This window comes from Spodoptera frugiperda, chromosome 1 (genome assembly GCF_023101765.2).
Source record: "Spodoptera frugiperda isolate SF20-4 chromosome 1, AGI-APGP_CSIRO_Sfru_2.0, whole genome shotgun sequence".
In the NCBI taxonomy this organism is placed as follows: domain Eukaryota; kingdom Metazoa; phylum Arthropoda; class Insecta; order Lepidoptera; family Noctuidae; genus Spodoptera; species Spodoptera frugiperda.
This window is the reverse complement of record NC_064212.1, coordinates 7,432,122-7,458,472: the sequence shown is the minus strand read 5'-3', so window position 1 is coordinate 7,458,472 and position 26,351 is coordinate 7,432,122. Positions and strand designations below refer to the sequence as shown.

Here is a 26,351-nt window from a genome sequence, read left to right as displayed (position 1 = left end):
TCGGAGGTGCAGGCCATGTGTCAGCACAAAGCCTGCCGCCTTCGGAACCCATCTCGGGTTCTTCCGCTCCGTCCAGAAGTTCGCTACAGGCAATAGCCACTCCAACCCTATCACCCCCGTTAGGGGGACTATTACTTGTACCCAGGGTGCACCACGGGGAGGTCTTCTGGCACCGCACCCCAAGCCTATAAACCTAGATATCGATAGTCCTTAAACCTATAACCTAAATATCGATACTCTATAAACCTATCGATATCGATACTTTTCGTTAATACCTATTTGATATTAAGTGCTGTTGTCGCCAAAACGAAAATTGCTTTTCCTACGAAGAAATCGATACTCGGTATCCAAGTATTTATGTGTTTAGCTGAACTAATCAGACAGATAGATTAAACTTGTTTAATTTATTAGGCTTCATTATTTTGTCTGTCTGGCGTTTTATTTATTTTTATTTCTTCCACTGACCTATCTAGAAGTTTTGTTTTTAATAAAAAAACATTGCTCCACCCTAGTATTTTTTACTATGTTGTGGGTGCGTTTACAAATATACAATTTCACATATACATGACATTTTGTAAATCACATAAAAAGTGAATCACACATTGCCCGGCAGTCGGATACCCAGCCACCGCACCAATCGTGCAGTCAAATGCTTAGCAGTGGACTTCTCGTGACTGAATCTCCCTAATAATTATATCATACTTCCATTTTTTTATGTTTAATAGTATGGGACTATTTGAACTAACGATGATGTTACCGACGATAGAGTACCTATGAACCACCTATTTAGGTAGCTACTCAAGACTTAAAGACAATACACCTAAGTTACTGACATATAAGTATTGTTTACAAATGTTTAAACAATTTATGTTCGTCACATATTCTTTGTGCTATATCTGAGAAACTATTACAGAGAATTAATATAATAATAGCTAATGATTCTGTTAGTTCAAATGTTAAACATGTTAAACAATGACTAAATGAGTAATTTCACCTCGCTGAACTGTTTGTGTTACGTTTAATTTAATTTCAAAGTTAAAGATCAAACTTTAAATGCATGTCTGGTCTGGGTTAAACTATTATCATGATAATTTTAGTAATAGTTCAAGCACAATTACCAGACATTGTTATTCTGAACTTATATGCGATTTTAAAAGCTATATACTGACTGTATGGACAGACAGACAGACAGAAAGACAGACAGACTGAGTTGTATGGTACGAGTATTTGTACGCATGGCAAATTGGTTAAGGATTGACTGATAAACTGTCATTTTTAATATTAACTTTAATCTTCAATCAATATAATCTATAATATAAAAATAAGTCGGGTTTTCCTTCCTGACGCTATAACTCCAGAACGCACGAACCGATTTCCACGGTTTTGTATTCGTTGGAAAGGTCTCAGGCTCCGTGAGGTTTATAGCAAAGAAAATTCAAGAAAAAAGCTGGAAAACAGGGAAAATCATTGGTGGCGAAACGGAGTTCGCCGGGTTTGCTAGTAGTTGATAAAAAACCTACCTTAAATCACGTTAATTCTCGGGTTGCTGAGTAAATATTATAAAACTGGCAACTTCCATAAAAATATCACACTCACTTCACATTTTTTTAACGAAACAATAAAATAAAAACAATAATATATAAAAACGTTTCTCAAACATACTAGGTTTAGAAGTGAAAAAAATAGAATCTGTGGCTGAACCACAAGGGTGTGGAAGATATCAAACTTCTAAAACCTGAACATTTTAGTATTTCTTTAATATTATCCTTAACAATATAATGTAGAGTCTTGTAAAAATGTAAAAAATCCGACGAAATTTTTCCAATCAAAACCTTATTATTATCACGATGATTTTTAATTAATTAGGTGTCCAATTTCTGGCTTAATTGGTAATTAAAATTAAATGTCCACATTTAATGCCAATTTGGTTAAAATTATGAGCAATTAATGAGGTATCTAACATTGATATATTGATTTTCTATAGGTCGTATTTTATATGTGTAACAAAAAGAAATGTTCTTTGAGAACTAAATCAAAGTGATTTCCATTACAAAAACTTCATATGGTATATGTATTTTCTTTAGACAACTTAGAGAAGCGACCAAGCTTGATGCTATTGTAATGCACACAAAGATATTATAATGATGTGGCCATTGTTGTTTCTTATGCTCACTTATTTAACCTTCAAATACACTCTATTATTCCTTTGTCCATCTGAATCCTTTTCTATATTATATATCTTTTGGGGCTTAAGGGATGCGTAATTTAAATCCTATTTAGGGCCTATAGAATGCTTTATGATTCTTAAGATGTAGTCAAACTTAAATGTGGTTTTTGCTGTGTTTAATACTAGATATTTTGTAAGAAATTGAATATAATGAGAACTTTACTACGTATAAACATTAGTTAATATTCTGACTTGTTGTGTGTTTAATATTAGAGTCTTTGTAAGAAAAATAATATAATGATAACTAGCTATCAATCAAAATGATAACTAGTTAATCATTATATTATTTTAATTTATAGTCTGTCTTTGTTTGCATTTTATTAATAAGTCTAGTATTTTTTTCAAAATCTCGTAGTGCAATATAATTCAGTTCTCAACTTCTCCTAGCCATTTTGGTCGTGTATTTCGAGACTAACTGCGAACAATTTGTGCTTGTAATTTACTCCCCTACTGTACTAGCACCTCAGTGCATACTTAGTGGTCACGCTGTGGTCTTCAGAGTCAGGATATGTAGGAACAAAGTGACATTTTGTAAAATGGTTCAAGCTTATATGGTGCACTAGGGTATTGTTTCGAAGTTGACCCTTTTAATTTATTCTGTTGAATAATTTGAGCGTTTGACAGCATAACATTTGAGCTGAATTTTGATATTTTGTCGTAAGTGTTATTCTCAAGCTGTGCTCATTTTGTTACTACATTATGATTCAATTTTATAGTTCGTTAGAGTTCATCAGTTAGACCTAGGTACTTCTGCACATTATTAAGTTTATAAATGGAAATTTCAATATTCACAAATTAAATTTCTTTTACCTACTTACTTGGATAAGTATTATCCAAAATTCTAACTATACAAAGTTGATGACAGCATTTTATCCCGGATTGAAATGGGACTTATTTCAATTGGTCCCAAGAGTTTTTGTCTAATGTAATTACTTATTGCAATTGAATTCCAGATTGAAGCAAAAGCGTTGGCCTTTTCGAAAACATTAGGCACCAGATAATCAGCCAACGAGCTCACAGCGGGTGACGATTTACTGTGATTTTATTCATGTTATATATACAACTGTGTGACCATAAACAAAGCCCTTTTCGCACAAAAGGAAATTTTGCTGCGAAAAAAGTATGTATGAATGTTTAAATAAAAAAGTTTTAGGACAATATTCAGTGCGTAGTTGGTCTGATTTAAATTTAATTTAAATCTGCCATGCCAGTTGTGAGGTCTGTTATAACTTTTGGACAAATATGTAGCTTTTAGTAAAAAAAGCCGCTAGTAAAGCAGAGTCGGTAAATATGGTAAAAATGTCAAACTTTTATTCTTCAACCACGAGAACAATCCAGTTTAGTTCTACCGTGTTCAGTTAAAATAGCACTAATCTATGGAATTAAGAACAAAACCCAGACTAATGATCAAATACTCAAACGCCACTTAATTTTAAGAATAGTTCCGTCGCTACAAATTCTTTATAAAAGACAGAGATAGCATGATATTTAAGTACAACTTAAAATTGAGTAGCGTTTCAATATTCGGGCGTAACTGCTGTACTCAGCGACATTTAATGATTACTTAAACTATTTCTTAGTAACGATTTTGTTCCGAAGCTGAGAACGGCTTAGTGACTTAATGACTTTGAGTACGGTGATAAGTATTTATCTAAAAGTTACCTAGCTACCGGTTTATCGCACAAGTCCACTAAACCAAATCTATAGTACTTACTTATCTATTCTTTCTTTAGCAGTTACAAAGCGTAGATTCTATTTAACTATCTATTCTAATGCCTACTTTACCTACAGAATACCGGCTACTCCAGTTTCAAAGCATTCCTAAATCTAGACGACTAAGTACATAGATTAGTGAGACACCATCTTATTACTTCTCCGATACCATTCCGCTTTTAGAATTTAACGTGAGACGGAGCTGATATACGCTCGCTAAAGTTCTTAAACTTTAACGGTTAAATCTTTAGCCAGATGCCTATACATACTAGCATCTGCAGGTGGCTTGGCCCACGGTGCCGTGGGTTTAAAAGTGTCTTATGTCTTATTCCAGACCATAATCTACCCCTGTTCCAAATTTAATTTCCATCCCTTCAGCCGTTTTGACGTGATTGAGTAACAAATATACCCACAAACAATCGCATTTCTAAAATTAATAAGATTCAGGAATTCAGGAACGAATAAAATGTATATATATATTATGTTCATATTTATTTAACAGTTTTTGTTTGTTTTAAAGTTTTTGGTGTATATTTTTTTATCGTAGAAACAAGTTAAATATATGCTTAATTAAAATTTGATTAAAAAAATCGTAATATTCTTTTTGTTTTGTTAGAATTTCAATAAAACCCAGAAGTAGTTCTTTATAGGAATTTATTTAAATCAATACATCAATAATATCTACAGAATATTTTATAGTTTACAGTGAAAAATAGATTTTTATTAACTTGATGAACAGATTTAATACTTTATACATGTGTTTGTGTACATTGTTTCTTTGTAAATGTACATATTTAGTATCTAGGGTAACAGATAATAAAATCCAGAAACATAAACACATTATCTGAGAAGTATTTCCAGGCTTGTGCATTTTCCAATTTTATCCTTTTAATATTTAATAGATAAAAGCTATCTATAAATACACGACCAGTTGTAATAACGACATATTTTTATATTTTGCAAATCCATTCATATAAATGCCTATCTACTATTTAAATGAGCCAAGAGATGAACAAACATAATAACAATCAGTGGAGTGGGCTGGGGTCAGTTGCACCATGTTTGTAACGAACTACTCATAATAAATTACTCAGAGCGGGGGGTCTACTGGGACCTACGGTTGAGTATCAGGTATCTCCACATCCCGTCTGTTTATCTTGGCCGAGAAACGTGCCCCATAAAATAGTAAACTCAACCCTTAATTATAAGTTCAAGGAGTACGTAACTTTGATACTTTGTACTTGACTTTGTAAAAGGTTAACTTTGTAATCATTTGGTTAACAAAAAGTTTAAATAACAACCTTTATGTTTTAGTTCATCGTGCCATAGACAGGGTTTAAGAGAGTTAAGTTGGTAAGTGAATTGTTTTTTAATATTAATTTCTCTTAAGAATACCGAAATAGGTACCTTCATTACTGCTAGAATGGCGGTAAAATTCAAAGTAGGCAAAGCACGTAGTCTTAATATGGCTATTCGGTTCTAGTAAATTGCTCTAACTCTAGGTAGTAAAAGCCCAAGTTGAAAGCATTTGTGGACAAATTAAGTCATTTTATCGTTAAGATCTCGGCTTCATAACGAGCTAGCTACGGGCATCCACGTCCAAATGTTCCAACTATCCCCAGCCGCCTCTACTGAAATTCCCTTGACTACTAGCGATATATATTTACATGAATTTTATTATTACACAAAGACGACGAGAACAATGTGGTAATGAACGTAATGGAAGGCTACATTTGCAAGCCCGCGGTCACTTTCTGAGCTAGCATACAAATGTTCTACTAAAATGTGAAATTTTTATCTTGGGAACGAAAAAAGTTGTTCTAAATAAGTTTTGATTATATCAAAACTACAATGCCATTATAGAAAGTAATAATACACGGAGCTACAATTTGATTTCATTTCTATAATCCAATCTCATTTACATTTTACATTTAATGTTTTGAGTGTACATTTAACCTTTACAATAACTAAATATCTTTTTCATCTTTCAAAAACCTTTTTTTTCTTACAAAATGTCAGACATTTTGTTTCATAATATTATTCTACGTTAAAATAATATTATATATCGTGGTGTAAGTACATTTAAATTGTATAAATAACTAGTATTTGGTATAATTCTGAGAAAATATACATATCCATTTGAATGTCGAATAATCTAAATTGGCTTAGGTATATTGGCAAAATCAACGAGTTGCTAGGTATAATATATTTTTTATAATAAAGAAATCATTTTGGCAATAGCTTCATTCCTGCTACTAGGCGGAATTCTTATCATTATTTACTTCGAATGTATGTATTATGAACGAATTTACGTATAAAAATGTATAGATATGTTCACTATTTACACGACAATAGTTTAACATTATGAAATTACACTTACAATTATATTATTCCTATATACCTCGTGTGATATTGAATTCAGCAGTTAAGAAATTATTTATACAATCCTTACTTAGGTTGTATATTTGAAATTGTAAATAATATTTAATATTGTCTGTCATCGCTCTCTTAGAACTTCTATCGCTGTGATACGTCGCTGTCTGCCCTAATGCAGCTATAACCGGGTAAGCAGTATTGAACATAAATATTGTATTTCGATTCCAGAACCGAGTTATCGTGAATGAGGCTCCATCTTAAATCTTGTAAATCAAATTGGGTGATCGGAAATTTATCAATTCACAACAGCTTGGTTCGTAAAGTACATCAAATCTATATTTACAACAGCCACCAACACGAATACATACTTCATACTTCAATTTGAACAATTTATAATACGATACTTATTTACATTTGTACAATATTTTTATATGAAACACTTTTTCGAATTACATATTTAGTTTTAAACTGCCTATCTAACAACAAATTAAGCTTCAAGTTCTCATCAAATGGATAAACTAAACATAACCGAAAGATATGTAACGTTTGGTCTTAACTCCTTCACTAGCACTAGTTAATCCATCTAATAACAAACGTATTCTAGGTTTAAGCTCGCGAGATCACTAAGTTCACAATCACTCACACTTACTCACAGTTAGCATCGTAGCTAATCAGAGAAGTTCGTAAGAAGTCTTATATGGAACAAGTGACGTCAGCGCTTGCTGGTGCACGTCTCTGGCGTCTAGTCGTAGAGATCACGCCTAGATACTGTCGAGACGGTGTAGAAGCCGCTGCTGTCGGTCACTTCGTCGGTGCTCTCTGTTAATCAGGAAATATCTATATTTTCCACCTTGTACAGGAAGCGCCGCCGACGCATGTCTCATGATTCCCCATTCGGCGCTATGGTAACAGTGCTGCAGTTGGCGCGGGTGGAGCGGGTTGAACTCCTGCGCAGGCCGACGCCTCCCACGGGATTTAAAAGAATTAAATTTTCACTCTTCCTTTTTCCATGACAATTGCAGAAGATGAGCTCTTTCATGCCTTTCCTAAAATTCTTCGATAGGAAAGCATATAAGAGTGGATTTATGCCGGAGTTGAAGTAGGTGATAAGGAACGTGAGTGGCGTGAGGAGAGTACTGAAGTCGCTGGAGCCCTCGTAGCCACTGGACCAGTACTGCCACATCTTCCGTGCATGGAAGGGAAGGTTGCATATAGCGAAGGTGAGCACGACCACGATCAGCATGCGCACGACACCGCGTCGCGCGCGCAGCACGTTGCGCGACAGGTGGCTGAGGTGGTGACAGTTGCGTGTCTCGTGCCCACGGGTTGCTTTCGATGTCGTAGTTTTCCCCGACTGGGTGCTGCTGCTCATTGTCACCACTTTCTGTGTACAAAATATTTTCTATTAATATTAATTTAATTACGGCCATTTCTCGGGCCAAGGTGTAATTTTTGAGATCTTTCTTTACATATTTTAGGTATAAATGGATAAAAAATATAAGCAAAATGAACTTTTGAAACGGTTTATTTAAAAGATAAAGTAACAAAAGAATTATTCAAGTTATTAAGGAAACATGGGAATTCTGTATACAAGGTTACTATGATAAATATTACTATATTTGTAAGTAATGGTTATTATTTTTCTGTAGGTATACCTATATTATACATAATACATGTCTTCTAATGTCCTTGTATAAATTCATCGAAATAATGTTTTGTTTTACGTCATAATGACGTCAGTCAGTTTCGCTTGACATTTCTTGTCCAATCTCCTCTTCCTGATTCCTTTCATATATTACAAGTATTATTATAATCCCCGTCACAAACATATTGTAAGGTGTAGTTATAATATACGACTTTTGTTTCCCAAAATACTTTAAGGTTGATACCAAACCTGAATCTCCATAGAATGCCAATAAACAGAACATGTAACACATATTTTCTAGGAACAAAATCCTTTTACTTTAGGTGGTTCTCGTATAAAAACCCTCCAACAAAATTCACTTACATTTGCAAAAAAAAGAAAAATATGTATGTAAATATCATATTATTTAACAAGGAGCGACAAGCCCTAATTTACCTTCCCTGCTCGTGTCTAAAATATGCGTTCAGCAAATAAACACAGTTATTGTCTGACTCATGTTTAATATTTATGAAATATCTAACCACCTTCCACATATATCACAGTTGGTCTGTTTGAGAAGCGAGACTTCAAGTAGCGTCTTTTCATTGACTAAGAAAATGTTTGCCGAGTAAGAAGTTTACGTTGTCAAGCGAACTTCGCCCCTATGAACACTACTTTATTCGTGAAATGGTGCGAAAATAATATGTCTACAGCTACATGAATCTGTGCTTGTTGGCTCTACTAATATGAAATGATTGACGTATGTAGTAAGTACCTATAACGTGTGAAGGTGAAATATTCTTAAGGAAAGAGGATAATATTAATGAGAAGGTAGGGCGGTAAATTATCAGGTTTCGTACCTCACTTCCGTCATACTACCTAATTACCGAATATCGATAGAAGTAATTCATTATTCAGTCTTTTGTTCCATAATAAATGGTTAATGGGAGACGCCGTGTTGCCGCTATAATGAATTATGGGTAGGTAATTCCAGCTCTCAAGACTCAAGTTCTATTAAAAAACCGGTGATCTTACGAAGTTGGTCGCCTACGCCTAGTGTCTATCACAAAAGCCCATTCACGTCAGTAAAAGTTCCGCCGCAAGCCGTGGCGTCACAATTCGTGCTCATATCCGCAGCCAGACGATTACACAAACGTTCCAGCTGTTTGCAACCCTCACATAAAACTTTATACCTGCCAAATAACTCCAGAACTTGATCCGAGGATCCGAACTCACAAAGGATTTAAAGATCAAAGCATTTTCTGACAAACGTAAGAAAACTTCAAAATCTTTGCTTCGTTTTATGCTCATCGATGCTCGTTGCATGTTGTCAATCGGTCGGTGTACCAGCACATTAATGAATATTTTAATGGTATCATTGGGTGATACATTGCCAAACAGGAATTGATTGGTCCAATTTATGCAAATGGGTTGTAGGCACGCTTTCAATGTTGTGTCCAACCAAAGCCACGGAATAATTTGGCAGTTAAGTAGTAGGCGAGCCTTTGTTTTTACGGCTCTAATAATGAGGTTCCTGAATAGGCTAAAATTTAAGCACAAAGGCTTAGTGGACTAATTTCTTATTAAATAATGCTCTTTGTAAAGTAATTTTTGGCAGGTACCTATTGTTCTTAGAATATACTAGTATGTAGCTACGCACTGCCCACCTTCCATGAATAATTTCATAGTTGCTAGTTGCTGGAATACCTAATAAAGGGCTAACGGACGAAGACAATTAATTAATCAGTCTGCCAGTCTGCCTAACTTTAATAACTTTAACGTATAAAAAAGAAACCACTACAAAGAGTACAGATTTGAATTATTCTCCGACTCAAAGGATAATGTTAACTGTTTTGCTTATGGCGTAAAATTTGAAAAATTGATTTAGTTTTGGGTGAGTTGGGTCAGACGTTACTTCAAAGTAGACCTGATATTTCAAAGCAAAAATGTAGTAGTGTAACTATTCCTAAATATAATTTAATAAAATTACCTTATCATCATTGGTACCGATGAGGGTTCGTTGTGCATCATAACCAGCATTGCCAGATTTTTCTGGACGTGGAAACTGCGTGGCGCAGCACTGCACCCGCTCCAAATGTTGCAGCGCGTGGGAGCTCTGCCACAGCCCCACCGCGATGCGAGTGTACAAGACCTACAGAAAAAATAACAGTTTATTACAGAGGATAATAGAACAGGTTTTGAAATAGTAGACATAATATATATCCCTGTTATTCGTCTAAATATATAAAGAACTATATTACTATTACAATAGAACTTCTTAACTTTAATGGACATAATTTGCAAATTGCAACAAAACGAAGTTAGTTACCTACTTATTAATTCGAAACTAAAGATGTTTTCTCAGCTAATTAAACTAACTTTAATATTATTAGCGACAATAATGCTACAAGTAACATAGTGTATAACATAAGTACACGTGTGTTTACTAGCTATAAAAAGATGACATTCTATGTGATTACCGATTGCCCTAAATAAGATTAACTTGGTAATTAGTATTGTAGTTGTTTACCTACCAAAAGATAAGTAAAGGTGAGCCTCTATGGTATTGGTAATATCAACATTATTTATATTACAATATCGATGAAAGTCAACAAAATATATGGGAAAACCAAGAGCAACCGTTATGCTCACTCAAACGGTGATACACAACGCAAGCGTTGCTTCACGCCGGTTATTTGTGAGTCCATCGAATCACTCCAATCGAACCGACCCAGTCGTCCCGAAACATTGATTTTCCACGTCAATACCTAAGGTGAGACAAAGAATATGCCATTATTTTACTAGGATAACCGAAACAATTCCTATTTTCTATATCTAGTTTTGTTCCTGGCATATCTGGGTCTACGTATCATAGTGACAGATTTTACATGATCCACAAAGGTAGAAGGTTTTTGATATCTGAATATATGTAGGTACTCGTATGAAAGATCGTGGAAGTCAAGTACATATCGGTGCCTCCTTCAAAGAACGTAAGGTCCGGATATTAGTTTTTATAACATAACAATGTAAGTATTGATCGACACGGACCCTTTTGAAATAGTAATTTACGATTTTAGGAGGCTGAATAAAACGGCTTTGTGAGCCAATCGTAATTTTACTGCTCTTTGTATCGTGAAAAATGTAACGACTATTAAACTGTTTATTGAAAGCTTTGCGCTAAGTCTCTAAAATGCTTTTGTGTGTTCAAAAACATGGTTGTGTGGGTTTCATTTTGGGTATACTTTACAATGAATTTGAATTTGATGAGGTTAATGGAAAAATATACGGTAGGGTTGGTATTGTCTTAAGTAAAGGCCCATTGATTGTTATGAGGATTTATTTACATCTTCATACCTTCAACCCTAAGATCACAATCAAAGAGGACAATTTTGTATCGCTCGTTGAACCGCCCTAAATACTCCCGAAGACCGCTGGGCTATCGAACAGGAGGTGCTACTGGATGTAAGTGGACTGTGGGGCTACCACATTTGTATCCGTTTAATATTCGAATCCCATGATCGGTACCCATAGTACCAGTTTGCTTTAAATTTAAAATAATCGGTTGGTTTATTCGAACCGTCCAATCAGAGCGCCGGAACGCGCTCTCGTTTCGATTACTTTAAACGTAAAACAAACTCATACTGAGGGTAGGTACAGCGAACCGGTACTGCTTTAAAAGGTTTCGCGTGACTGTGTGTTGACGCGTATTCGTTCAACGTTTATTGTGCTTTAGGTATATGTGTGTGTACGCTGGCGTTTAATTTATGCGTTGTTGATGTTGTATGTTGCTGTCACTAGTTCATCAATCACATTATCTCGATATAATAGGTACATATTTTCTTCTCTTTGTTTAAGGTTTATCGATATTCAAAAGCTGCTAGTGATAGCACACCTCTAACCTTTAACTTTTCCTCAACAAGTTTCTGTAAAACTCAATCAAGATCCTTTTAGTCACGTCTATGACATAGACCTATTTTAATGAATTAAGTTATTACTTAGGTAATTGGTTTCTTTAAAGTTGTCATTTAACCACATTATATCACAGTGAAAATTACTTTGGGCAAAGTCTAACCTTTTATTTTAGTTAAAATGATTTAGAAAGTTTTCTTGGTAAAATAGATGAAAAAACTTACCTAAATGAATTTTACATAGATTTCAACAATGTCACAATACCTTTTTTGAATTTTTTAATAATATAGGTACCAATTGCTGTATTAAAAAATCGCTTTTAAAATAACAATAATACAATTAAGTCTTAGAATTGTAAAATCGAAATACTGAATATCTAGAAATTAATACAGCGATGAAATATAGTGTTGTATTAATAATTTGATTAAGTTTATTTTATTAATTTGAACATGGCGCGCCCCATTGCTCTCTAGGAACCTTAAAGTTTCGAAGACCAGTCTGGACGCGTAATTAATTAAAGAATTTGACTAGAAGTAATTAATTTTGAGTACCTAATTCAATTGTAGGTATATTTTGGACCAATTAATAACGAATAATTAACTCTAAACTTGATTAGTGTTTAACTGGCTAATGCTGAAAATCAGCACCGTGACTAGAGCCATACAGATATTTTATTTTTTTAATTATTTTCTTGTTTTACCTATATTATCTTACAATATCACATCACAACAACAGCTGTCACTGCTGACCAAAGTCCTCTTCTCGCACGTAGAAGGTTTGAGCATTAATCACCAATGCTTGCTCAATGCGGGTTGGAAATGAAATTATAAGTCCAGGTTTCCTCACGATATTTTCCTTCACCGTTTGTCGTTAGTGTCTAAATAATCTTAGAAAGTACGTATAACTCCAAAAGTCACATTGGTAGTTGCCGTTGGTAGTTTCTTCTTCTTCTCATGTATTAGAAGCGGACTAAAACCTCCGGGGCACCACGACTTCTATATCTTACAACGATCCAAATGAATTATTTTCCTTTCCTTATTTCTAAACTTTAGTATGCGTTGAACATTAAATACATTTGTATTAAAATGTATTTAAAGGTCTTATAATAATATCTGCACTAACTAGTTGCTTAAAATAAACAAATAAGAGTAAAGAATTTCTATCAAATATTATAATAATATTTGAACTAAATCAATCCATATTAAAGAGTTGTTGAGGTACAGAGGGCTTCATCTAGGACCTCTTCGTATTATAATGCAAACAATATGAGGAAATCTATAAAGATAACGGCTACACAGACGTTCGGGAAAGTTGCCACGGGTTTCATCGTAATTTACATACAAATAATTTGTTACGCTCGGGGTTGTCAAAAAATGAGAATTATTTTTATGACATGTATATTTAAAAAAATATATAAACCTTAAACCTAAAGTAAAAAAAAGCATAAATATCTGACATAAATATTGTTCCCTTTTAAACTAAATTAAGTTCTAAAATTTTAAGTATTTATGTTTAAAATTGTAAAAAAAGGCTACAAAATAATGTTTAATCTTATGACTTTTTAGACTTCACTATCTCCATAGTATTTTACCATGTAACTTTTTATATTGTCCTCCGAGATCCGGTTTTGTTTCAAGTTTTGGCTCTAAAACAAAATGTAATTAAATACATTATAACTTATCATCCAGGATTCGCTGGGAAATTTAGGTATTCGAAAATTTACATACACACAAACAAGGAGCCAACCCTAACTGTCGGTAAAGTTGCCACAAAGCAGGCCGTTTTACCTATGTGTCAACATTACCGAAATTATTTATCAATAAATTAAAGAAAAAGCAATTGCTGACATTACAACAGTAATCCCAACTATATTATACATACAAGATCAAAATTTCACTCACCTGTGACAAATAATTTAGGCTCTGTGAGCACAATTTAGGAACTACTAACTTTTAGCACATTTTCACGCACTACACTGTAACGGCCATTACTGGCATAATAGCAGTCTTACGTGTACGCAAAATATAGTAAATATTTCCATTTAAAGTCTAAAAAATACTACTATTACCAAACAGAATTCTAGTGGGTAGATTTTTAGATAAATGAGTTTATACCGAATACCTATAGTATGGTAAAGTTGCCAAGGGTCTGGTAAAGTTGCCATAGTTTACCGGTACTCTTTTGTTTTGTTAGTAAAATTATATCCATTCAAGCGTGATGCCTTGTTTCCATGTACTGGTCAAAGCCAAAATTCGAAATTACTAGAATTTAAGAATTACTGTGAACAAAATATAAATAAAAATGGAAATTAGATATTTAAAAATATATTTGACTTCAGCCTGCCTAAATTAATTTTGTTAGACATAACTGTTTGACGAGTTAACTCGACTAGATTCAAGCCACACCAGCGTAGTTTGTCACGTAATACTGCTCTTCACTATGAGCCCCTAGCGAAGCTTGAAACTAATCAACTTACCTCGTCAAACGATTACATGAGTAGGAAAACCGTAAAATATAATTATTTTGATATGTCCCATAAGAGTTATAATATAAGAATATTTAACACCAGGATTTCTTTTTTAATTCCTATTTAAATGTGTTCCGCTATATCAGAATTTTAGATCTTAGTTCAACATATTTTGCTTTGGTATATAAAACACAATATGCTTTACATTGTTAGCAAATTAAGCTTTTCAAACAACGGAATAATAAATCAAAGTGACGCGATGACGTCTTGTTTCCTTACAAGCTAGAGGATATCTAATTAAGTCTTTGTTCTTTCTCATTTGCCACTGAGAAGCAAGGCAAAAAGAAAATTTAAAAATGTGTACGTTATATATTGTGGTTTTCTATTGTAGCGACATTGTTTTATATAAAACTTATTTCTGAAGTAATCTAATTTAGAAAATACAAGACCTAGGCAGTAATAGGAATTTAATGGCCAACGAGAAAACAGATCAGTAAGTAAGTGATTAGTTTCGTATGTGGATGCGTAGCAACCGCAGCACCCAATAAAGTTAGTGTGTTTTCGACCTTTTAAATGTAAATGAGTGAACTACACTTTATTTACTGACGTTTCTCCTTTCTAGTAGGTACTTATCGGTGAATATTTTAAGTCACAGCCGTATAATCCTTTTCTGTTAATAGACTTGCAATTAAGACAGCAATAAATTTATGGTCAGATAAGGAAGACATTTATTTAAATTCAAACTCTTCTTACAATGTATTCGCATCAGCAAATACAATTACAATTTCAAGCAATCTCAAGAATTTCGTTTAATACAATTTCAAGCTTGAATTTTCTTAAAGCAGATTTTTAAATCAAGGTTGGTACTGGCATAATGACATTATTGAGCAAAAAGCCTCCTTTCAAAGCCGTCAGGAGACCTTACTCAAGGACTACTTTTCAGTGTTTTGTAACATTTTCACTATAAGCTTGTCTGGTGTAAAGAAAACCTGTATTTTCTTTACGTTTAAAGCAATGTAAGGACGCAGAACATACACTTTTCCTTCAAAAGTTCCTTTAGTATCGTATTAATGTACCTAAGTATCTATGTTAGAGAGGTATGATAATATATCTTCATCATAGGAATTTAATTTAACAGAATGCAAAGCTTACCGAGGGCCTTGTACTAGGTTTACCGTTTTCAACGGAGATTTCATGACATAACATCAAGATATTACGCAGACGTGTCCTCTATATTAATGTGAAGACATAACATATGTCACCAATGTCTCATGATACGAACTGATATTCCATTTGGCTAAATTAGTAGAAAAAGGTAGGCATCCGTACTTAAAATAATGATGTTTTTTTATGGAATAAGCCGGTAAACGAGCCGACGGATCACCTGATGGTAAGCAATCACCACCGCCCATAGACACTTAAAACACCAAAGAGGCGTTACAAATGTGTTGCCGGCCATTTGAGGCTTAGGAATTTAAGGGTGGTTAAGGAATCGGGGATTGGGAAGATCCCCCTTCCCAGGGGGCTAATGGTGGGTAATAAAATATGAGTAAAATAGCAAAATGAAATTATAATAACGAAAAAGTAATCAAGGATGGTTTTCCTAAACTACACTAAACTGTAGCATAGTAATAATCATCTTGACATCAAACTAGAAAATATTTTTTTTTCTATAACACAAAATTTGGCTGGAAAAAGCCACTTTGCACCTTTATACCTTTTTTATGCAATTTTAAAAGTACCTAACAATGCGCCTGCGAGTACCAAGAGTTGTTCAAAACTGTGGGAAATGGAAACACTAATTAGCTGGAAACAAAAACGAGCAACGTAACAATTACAAGTGCCGATAAGCATTCTCAAAGCCAGGAAGGGAAACTACTTCAATCCGTGTAGGGTATTAGAAAAATGTACTTCGGCATTTCATGAAAATTAATTAGTTTTGTCCTGCATTATATATTCTAACATAATATGATAATAGGATACCGTTACAAGTCCCATATTCATGTGTTTAGAATTTTGAATAATTAAGATACATAAACGGAAATATTTCATAAATTATATTTTTGTCACGTTCTATGAAAAAGGATTTTACATACATGCGAGCACCTACTTGTTAAAAATTGAGGAAAAAATGACAAGATAACTCAAGTTCGCCTGAAATGTCCGCAACCCAGCCGACTGACCTCTGTGTCGTAACAAAATAAAAAGCCATTTTTCATGTGTATTTTTACATCAGAGAAATGATGACATGAGCCCCTCATGTATGAATATTTTAATCTTCAGCTTTGTAATCCTGATGGCATTAAATGAACAGCCTTAAATTTTTGGAATACATTTTATTTTATTTACAGATTTTATTGTTTACTCGTTTTTGTACACACAGTCACAGTTCAGTGGTAAATTATCGGGTTAAATAATAACAATGACATTACAGTTACAGAACTGAAATATTATCTACATTGTGCCATTCACATCTCAATAATACTGAGGCCGTTGTTGTTTGCCGGTCCAAATACACAGGTATATTGAAATATTTTGGGAACGGGGCTTTACAAGGACAGAAAAATAGAGTTTCAGAATAAATTAATTACGTACAATTCATGTATAATATGATTATCCTGAAGAATAATAATTTTGTGAAAGAGCCATGCTTCGGCACGAATGGGCCGGCTCGACCGGATTGATACCACAGCCACATTGAAAACCGACGTGAAATAACGCTTGCGTTATGTTTTGTTGTGTTTGTGAGGTAACCGGAGGCCAAATTACCCTCCTTCCCAATCCCCGATGCCCCAACTACTCTTAATTTGCTAACCACCAAACTGCCGGTAACGCACTTGTAACCCCTCTGATTCAGCTCGTTTACCGACTTATTCCATTAAATAAAATGTACTGAAAATGAATATCTACAAAACGAATATGTTTACGTTACGTATTGGTGTCACCAAACAAGTAATCAAGAATTATTGGTTCCATTACCAATGAAGTTGAAAATGTTTTCAATAAAATTGTAATGTACATCCAAGTCAGAGTTGAATTTATTATATTTCATTTCAGATTCCTAATGTACAATAACTCGTCGGTCGTCGGTCATACATGTCGGTCGATTTCATGCAAAATAATGATGCAAAGAATTGTCAGCCTTCGCCCTAGTACGCTTCGTCTTATTTTCATTTAACCCACTTTCTGTATGAACGTCGCTGAGCATCCTCATAACTTTTTATTTTGAGCAGCTTCCGAGCTGGACTTTGAGTTTACTTTTTAAACTGTTTAAGAGTACTTATTTGCTTCGAGTACACGACATGATGCGGTTTTACGATGCGACGGGGAAAGTTACTCGTGCAGCTTACGAGTATGCCAACAGGATGTTTACAGGTACTATTCAACTTAGGTATATACAATGTGACGTCACGCCTTTTATCCCCGAAGGGATAGGTAGAGGTGTAGGTACATTACGGCATGTAATGCTTCTATACAATGTATACCAACTTTTCACCATTTGTGCTATAAGTCCCATGTAATAGGGGGTGCCGGTGAGCCTTGGGGAAAAACCCAAAAAAATCTGGTAATGCTTTGCCCGACCCGGGAATCGAACCCGAGACTCCTTGTCCGGCAGTCGCACTTGCGACTACTCGACCAACGAGGCAGTAGTAAAGTAGAAATAGTATACCAAAATATCTTCTTATAATCTTAGGCCAATTGATAAAAAGTATATTGAAAGTTTAATATGTTTAGTTTAGTATGCTACCTGCTTGTACCATGTCTATAAACTGAACTTTACGACACTTTGGAAAACAGCCGTGCTTAATATCTCACACGCCGGAGGCACAATCCATTCATTGGTAACACATGATAAGCGAAACTTGCTAAATGATCCATTTTATGATAGCAGGCGGAATGTTTACGTTAAGATGGTTTCAATTTTGATTCACCACTGAACACTATTCTCTTTTCACACTACTTCAAGTACATTTTAGGTTTTTATTTTATCTACGGACATTTTTGATCCTTTTGGGCAATAAAACCGTCGAAAAAAGGCGCAGAAGGTATTAGCACGACAGTGACAAGATGAAGTACCTCCTCCCGGCGTTAATTCCCTCGCTACTCACGTGTGTAGGTTTACTCAATGTTCCCCAACCATTTGTATGTAGGATGCATGATTAACAGCGGCTACCGACTAACAAATTAGAGCTCATCTTAACCTGTCACAATTACTGACAAAATAATGTGAAACCGCAAATCTGTATCGTTTGTTTAAGGATTTAGAGCTTTAGTGCTCGTCTGTTATGTTGGTTTTAAAAAGCTTGGGTTTACATGGCCGGTAGGCATATTATCTAGGCTAGACTAATAAATAAAACTAGTGTGTCTATTTGTAATATTGATATAACCGCTTTTTACTACATGCATATGAAATATACATACATCAAAATCACATTTTTATCTGTCTGTCTATTTGTCCGTCTGTCTATTAGTCTGTCTGTTTGTTTCGGCTAATCTCTGAAATGGTTAGACCGATTTTGAGTAGACTGTTATTGGCTGATGTACTAAGGGGTAAATTAGGCTATTTTCGTTTTAGAAAACATATTTTATTTTATACAAAAGTCTATAAACCGCAAATTCTTTCAGAAGTTATTCTACGCTAACGTAGTCGCAGGTAACAGCTAGTACATTTTTCATCTGCAGTTTCTTAGTCAAAATAGTAAATTGCTTATTCGTCAAATTATGCAAAAAACAACAATCACGGAAGACAATGAATCAATTTTAAAAAGGGTATCTAAAAAAACCGACTAACAATTCAGGGGCCTTAGTCTGCTATTACAATTGTGTCAGAATGGTCGATCATTGAGCAGTGCGAGAGGGACAGAGCTATACAACCTACATAGCTGCGTCCCTCTCGCACTGCTCAATGATCGACCATTCTGACACAATTGTAATAGCAGACTAAGGCCCCAGTACACCATAAAATATTTAAGTACCTAAGTACAAAGCCTTGTTATTACCACATTTACGTACCTATACATAGACTGCAGTCTCAAAAAATAGATTTAATACCATAATGCGATATTAAGCTATCTACAAAGAGATAGGTCACGAGTGGGTTCCGCTGTAAACGAGTTTTGATTGAGGTCACTTCTGGCTCCCGGCTTATGAGACCAAGATAAGAACTTGTAATAACCCTCAAGTACTATAATAGTACTATATACTCGTAGCTTAGATGGTGTCTATTATTTAAATAATATACCTAACTAAATTAACTAAAAATAACGGTTTACTCACGTACATTAATGGACAAAAGCTCTACTAGTTTCGACGCACAGGGGAACTCTTTATAATAAGCAGCGTGCGCAGACGCGGCGACTAAACTAGTAGAACTTTTCTTAATTAATGTACGTGAGTAAACCGTGATTTGGAAGATGCACCTAATAACTAACACAATACGAAACGAATTGCAAATGTGACTGGACTAGACCAATGAGGCAGTGTAATTTTTTTACCCATTAAATCGTTGCCATAGTCGTCGTTAATAAATCATTTTAGGAAACGTTTGAAACTAAAGTTCCAGCAAGTTGAAAGAGTTTTACGAACGTGACCAAACAATTTTCTCACCCATTCCCAGTTGGATTGAGGTCGGCAATAAGTCAAACCCGGTTCAGCTGAATAATAGTACTTTATAACGATCGCCATCTCAATCTGTCTCCCACAAAAGCCTATTGATCCTAGATTATTGATTTTGTGACCTTTTTTACCTAAAATAATATTATGCAACGTCTCGCCTTTTATCCTCGAAGGGGTAGGCAGAGGTGAACCTGCACATTACGACAGGTATGGCTACTGTACAATGTACACACACTTTTCACTATTTGTGTTATAAGTCCCATGTAGTAGGGGGTGAGCCTATTGTCCTATACTGGGCACAATTCCAGGCTTCATGCTATTACTGAAACATTTTCGACAAAACGTCCGAAAAACTGCCCGACACGTGAACCAAAACCGAGACCCTTGCCCGACAGTCGCACTAGCGACCACGGCAGTAATAAAAATAATACTAGATAATTCTATTCAAGACTCAACGGGTTAATTCAATTCTATACTACATTAAGCGGTAAATATATTCAGCAAATATATGTATTTCATATTTTGCATAGATTTAATACCGACATATAAACTCAGACTTGCGAGAACCGGAGCCTTAAATACTTGGCGAACGGCTGCCGCATCCTGTCAGTTGACGCCACTTATATGAGCCAAAATTCGGTCTAATTTACACAGCTTGCCTCAGAAAATAGCACATTTCGTGAAAATTGTTTTACTCGAAGATCTCTTGGGAAAATGTTTTGAAATATGTTCTCTACGATAGGATCTTATAAGGGATACGCTTCAATCTGGAGAAAATATACGCCATGCGTGAGGGGGTTACTGAGTAGACTTTGATGATGGGTTCGTTAAGAGTTTTGAACTAAATGTGTCATAATATAGTTATTTTGTGTAAATGGGTTGAATGTAGACTATTATCTTAGTATTCTCATTCTCAATTCTCGGAAAACGTAATGAATTGTATCTACGAACTGTTTATGTTAGTTAAACTTTATCATTTAGGTTATTCTGTAACTGTCAATTCGAACTTTTGTAGTGAGCTCGATCAAATTCTCGCTCGATCGATATTATTCCCACAAGCAATAACATGGTGGACTGCGTCCGAGATTACTTTGATTTTTCGAATTGGGAGTTACAGAGTATACAAGCAGTTCCTTTCTTGGAAATGCTCCAATCTTGCCGTTAGACAAAGTAATACTCATGTAAAAAGTTATAAATCAATACAAAATTTCCTATTAGCTACCGTACTTCTTGGAACAACAAAACATTGAACTGAAACTTGGCTTAATTTATATCCTACAAAATTTATTTGAAAATTGAAATAAATTAAAATGTATTGATCCCGAAGGAATTAAGTTTTAGCTCTAAAATTAATTAAGCAAACAGATCAAAATTTTGAAGATATAAGAATAGAAATTGCAACTGTTGCCTATCTTAGGAGATTAATTAAGATTAATTGCTAAGATTGTATAAAAGTGATGGAATATTTATTTCGTTTCTTATTTGAATAGGAGACGCAAAAAACTAGAATCTAAATACTTTTTGAAATCTTTAGTGTAGGTTAAAGTAATATTAAAATTGAAAGTAGTTTATACCCACTACGGCTATAAATACAGCTTTGATATTTCAATGTGCGTCTGGCTTCGGGTAATAGGTAAGTCTGCTTTGGAATATTTATCTTTGTTCAGTGTTTAGTAAAACGCCTTCTATGAAAACAACACATTATTTTATATGAACTAACGAAAACTGGATGTCGGTTGAACGAAACGAGTGTTTGAAGGTTAAATAGTTCGTGGTAGTTCATACCTTTGATTATATTATTATGTCTCAACCCTACATATGTATAAGTAAAGATAAATAAACTAATATTATAAGTGCGAAAGTTTGTGAATTTGTATCTATATGTTTGTTGCTCAACCAAGTCAAAACGGCTAAAAGAATTGTCTGATTCATTGATGTTTGTCTGGAATAACACTTAGGATACTTTATATCCCACGGAAACGCGGACCGGGGTAAGATAAGTCTTCAATATGGTGGTAATTTTTTTCCTTGTTCGGCTAGCTTGTTATACTATCTCAAATGACGCAAACAATACCTAATATAATTTTCCAAAACAAACAACCACGTACTAAGGGTACACCATCATTTATTGCATGCTACGTAACTAATAACACTCCAAGGGTACTCTTCCACCAGCGATGTGCTATGTAGCTATGCTGCGAATGCGCCGCCCCAAAGTGGCTGTGCGAGGAATATGCGCAGCTCGATCGTTGCGATGTATCGATAGTAGGGAAGCCATCCATAGCACACATTCATAGCACGCATCCAAAGCACACATCTTTGCATATGAAAAACAGTCATACACACTTATCTGAGTCAGTTTCTAAGATGGCTTAGCACTGGTGGAAACACAGGTGTAGGTACCAACGAATATGATTGGTGGAAGCTAAACGCATCCACAGCAACACAGCATAGCACATCTTTGGTGGAAAAGCACCCTCATATACTTAATTATTATTATCCATATTAAGGCCACATTGCGGTTATTTACGACGCTATCGGAACACCGCGGCTTTGGTAATTGACTTGGTACTCTAATGCGATATACACACAGTGTATAATTAGTTTTATGACTAGTTAGATATTCATGCAATTAAACGATACTGTGTTGATCTGAAAGCTACACGGAACAGAACTTGCTCAAACTCGTACTAATTATAACTACCTTTGACCGCCGTTCATTAACATTCAACGAAGTTAAGATTACTCCTAAACTTTAATTTAAGCGAATCTGTAAATGTTTGATTTTTAGGAAATTACGGTTGTTTATGTAAGTGTTGTAAAAGGAACTTAAATGTTCTTAATTTCTTTTTATTTGAGGTAAATATAGATGGCTTAACTCTAAGTTTTATGAATATAAAAATATCCCGATAGTTCTATAAAAATAAGAACTATCGGGAGACATACCAAATTAACTAAAAATCATAGTTTACTCACGTATTATTAATGGAGAAAACCTTAGTTTTGAGTCACAGAGGGACTCTTCATCATGTCGCACAGCCTACACTACAGTACAGTACTCTACAGCCTAGAGTGCGTATTTATACGTAGTCACTATTGACTATGTTGTTACGAAGCACCTACCATACAAACCAAAGAGGCAAAAAGCTTATCTTGATACAATAAAAAATATTTTAGTAACTTACTAGAATCTTTTTAATCTGTGGTGGAATGGAGGTCGAATTTGCGCAAAAAATCGTTTCATTGGTCGTAACTACTTTATGAGTGCTTTTATGGACCTTTAACGTGAGCGGACTCCTCAATAAAACGAACCATGCTCAACACAAAACTATAATCTAATATCTTTGCAATTTCTAGTGTGACGTCACTGACACGTCATTTGTTTTTTTTTATGACAACGAAACTGAATGGATGATCATTTGAATTTGGAAAGAGTACACGGTACATTTCTGTACTTAGTCGTAAATTCGGGCGTGACGTCTTGTCATTTGTTTTTATTTTTATGTGAATGTAGAAAATATTATTTATTATATATAACTTACTAGAATCATCTGCATAGTAATAAAACAAATCGCTTTCTTGCCCCTATTTCCCTGTGTATGCCTTAAATATTTAAAACTAACGCAACGGAAAACTTTTAATACTCGCTTGGTTTAATAGACACGAGTGATTCAACGAGGTAGGTTTATATTTATAATATACACCATTTCACCCATGCGAAATTAGGGCGGGTCGCTAGTGTTAGTATTAAAGGAGAATTTCTGGCGTTTAAGAATTGAAGAAGAAATTATTTTCTTATTTTGGAAACTATAGCCCTAAATAAAAAATAAAATTAAAATATATATCAATCAACAACCCAGTTTTATTTTAAAATGGACTCCGATTCGATGGACACGTCGAACCAACTTGTAGGTATAATTTAAACTGCCACAGCAATTTGTGGCCAATCACCAACCAAAAGTTTCTCTCCACGCCGGATTAACAATAAAATTTTTAATTAATAATGTATCACACTGAGTTCACTGTAGATAACGTTGAACGTCAAAACGAGAAAGCCTACGTAAGCTAACAATTTAAATTATGCAAACAAAATAATTACAAAGGGGAGATTCTGGAGGAGGGGAAAATCTGTCAATTGAAATATGTATAGATGTCACGTATAAAATAAATACTTCTACGGTATTATCATGTCGTGCACAGTGTAAAATAAATATATCTACGACTACTTACGACTTAAAAGAGACGATCAGATGACGAACGACCAGAAAGAGACCTATACTAAAAACGGTAGCGTTAAAAGATAGGTATATCTTTTTATAATAACTGTCCCTCTGTGTCTCGAAACTAGTAGAGCTTTTTCACCAAATATTCACGTAAGTAAATCGGGTTTTTTTGCTAATATAGTATGTCTCACGATAGTTACGTAAGTAAACCGGGTTTAATTTGAGTTAAGCTTACCTATCATAATTTTTCACTACCAGCACACTTATAAAAACAGTAGGTCCCTATGAATCAAGAAGCAAAAAGAGAAAGAAAATATTATTTATACCAATAATCCTAAATATAAGCTAAGATAACTTAGTAATTGCAAAATTAATATCCAGAGTACCTACTTGCTGAACTTCAAATTTCATTCAAGTAAAGTTTATTTAATAAAGAAACAGAATTATCTCTATTTTGAGCACATACAACAAACAAGTGCCGACTTATTTTTAGTTTTATTCGTAAACTTTCATAGCAAAATTGAATCTCAAAAACTAATCTATTTTCGTTCTCACATTTATCTGCTAATAATGAAAAACCAGAAAAGCATATAATCCTGACTAGAAAACATTTCGGATTTTAGTAATCTTCGGTTTATTCGAAATTTCTGGGAAATTTTACCAAATCGAAAACTTTTCAAAACGGGTTGTCTGGGAATACTATATTTATATGCGCATTACTTGATAAAAAGATTATGTATTTGTTACTTTCGTGGGATATACCAAATTAATAAATGTGATTATGTGCTGAATAGACTCAGGAATGACTTGAAAGTAGTCGAGTTCCTCGTCAAACAGTTACGTGATTAAACCGAAAACCATGATTATTTATCACTATTAGGTACTTGAGTTTAAAAATTAATACGCACGCAATTAATTCGTACTGTAATAGGGATGATGACGGGGTATGAAATTTAAAAATCTAATTAGTCCGTCAGTTAGGTAATGAAAAAATATTAGACACGTATTTTTTTATTTTGTCATATAAGATAACAATACTTAGATAAAACAAATCAAAGTTCAGGAGTGGGAGCTAACTACGTCACTTTTTAGTATAAAACGTACTCTAAAGTGACGTCACGCGATATTTCAAATCGATATATCTTCGAAAATATTTGTTTCCGTAAGAAAATAAAAAATACGTGTCTAATATTTTAAAATAAGCTACAAGACGGACATTGAAATAAAAATTAGTCATCTACCCTATTGTAGTCTTTTTTTAATGTAATTACAAGAACCGTTTTTAATATTATTCCGACTAAACACTGCAATCACATCATGTACTGAGGCTCAATCTATAGTTAGATAGAGAACAACAAAGTACAAGTATTTTTTAACAAAATCGATCGATCAATGCGAGAAAAAAGTATCAAAGCTCTTTACAATATTACAAAGCTATGGTTATTCTCTGGAGATGAATTAGCAGTACAGACAAAAAACGTACCGTACATATTTAGTTCTATCGTTTAGGAAAATTGCTAACCTTTGTGTACTAATTCAGGTCAAGAACCTTCTAAAATTACGTATTTCTAAAAATAAAAAGAAAATATTATTATTCTGAGAATGGAACCACTTAATTAATTGAGATAGGTACTTCTCTGCGTATAATTAAAAATCGAAAAAACTAGCTATTGCCCGCGACTTCATCCGCGTGGAAATCAACTTCTGGCAGCAATGAACAGAATTAAAACTTTTACAGTTTTATTATATGTAGGAATAGGTACTTTGGGCATTCTAAATTCATTGTCACACCTTTTATTTCCGAAGGCATATGCTGAAGTGCACGGTAGGGCACATAATGCCAGTGTACAATGTCCAAACACTTTTCATTTGTGTTATAAGTCCCATGTAGTATTGGGTGAGCCTATTGCCATATACTGGGCACAATTCCAGATACATTCATAATATACATAGTATCAAAAGAGAAACAAAATGAATACAGTGGTTTCCTTTCATTTTCGACCTTAAAGATGTGATTCGATACTAATAACGCTATCTGAAATCAGTAATCCATTAAGGAAACTGAATTTATATGGCTGTTCCGATCCACACGAGCATACATTTCTTTGAACATAGGTATCATTCGGTTTCTAACAGAGTCAAATTACTGTGTACATGAGGGAATATCCATAGGATACTTTTTTTGTTAATATAGGT

At 34.2% G+C, this 26,351-nt stretch overlaps 1 protein-coding gene across 7 annotated transcripts in view; it reads right to left on the bottom strand.

Annotated features, from left to right (window-relative positions):
• Nucleotides 1-4,577: 4,577 nt before the first annotated feature.
• LOC118273356 (trissin receptor) overlaps nucleotides 4,578-26,351 on the bottom strand; it is a 107,385-nt gene continuing 85,611 nt past the window's right edge. For all 7 annotated transcript variants that reach the window (XM_035590267.2, XM_035590270.2, XM_050697276.1 and 4 more), the window contains exons 6-7: nucleotides 9,931-10,092; nucleotides 4,578-7,700 (exon numbers count right to left, since the gene is read on the bottom strand). In XM_035590267.2, the coding sequence (XP_035446160.2) occupies nucleotides 7,197-7,700; nucleotides 9,931-10,092 (666 nt within the window). In that variant the 3' untranslated portion in view covers nucleotides 4,578-7,196. The remainder of the gene's footprint in view (nucleotides 7,701-9,930; nucleotides 10,093-26,351) is intronic.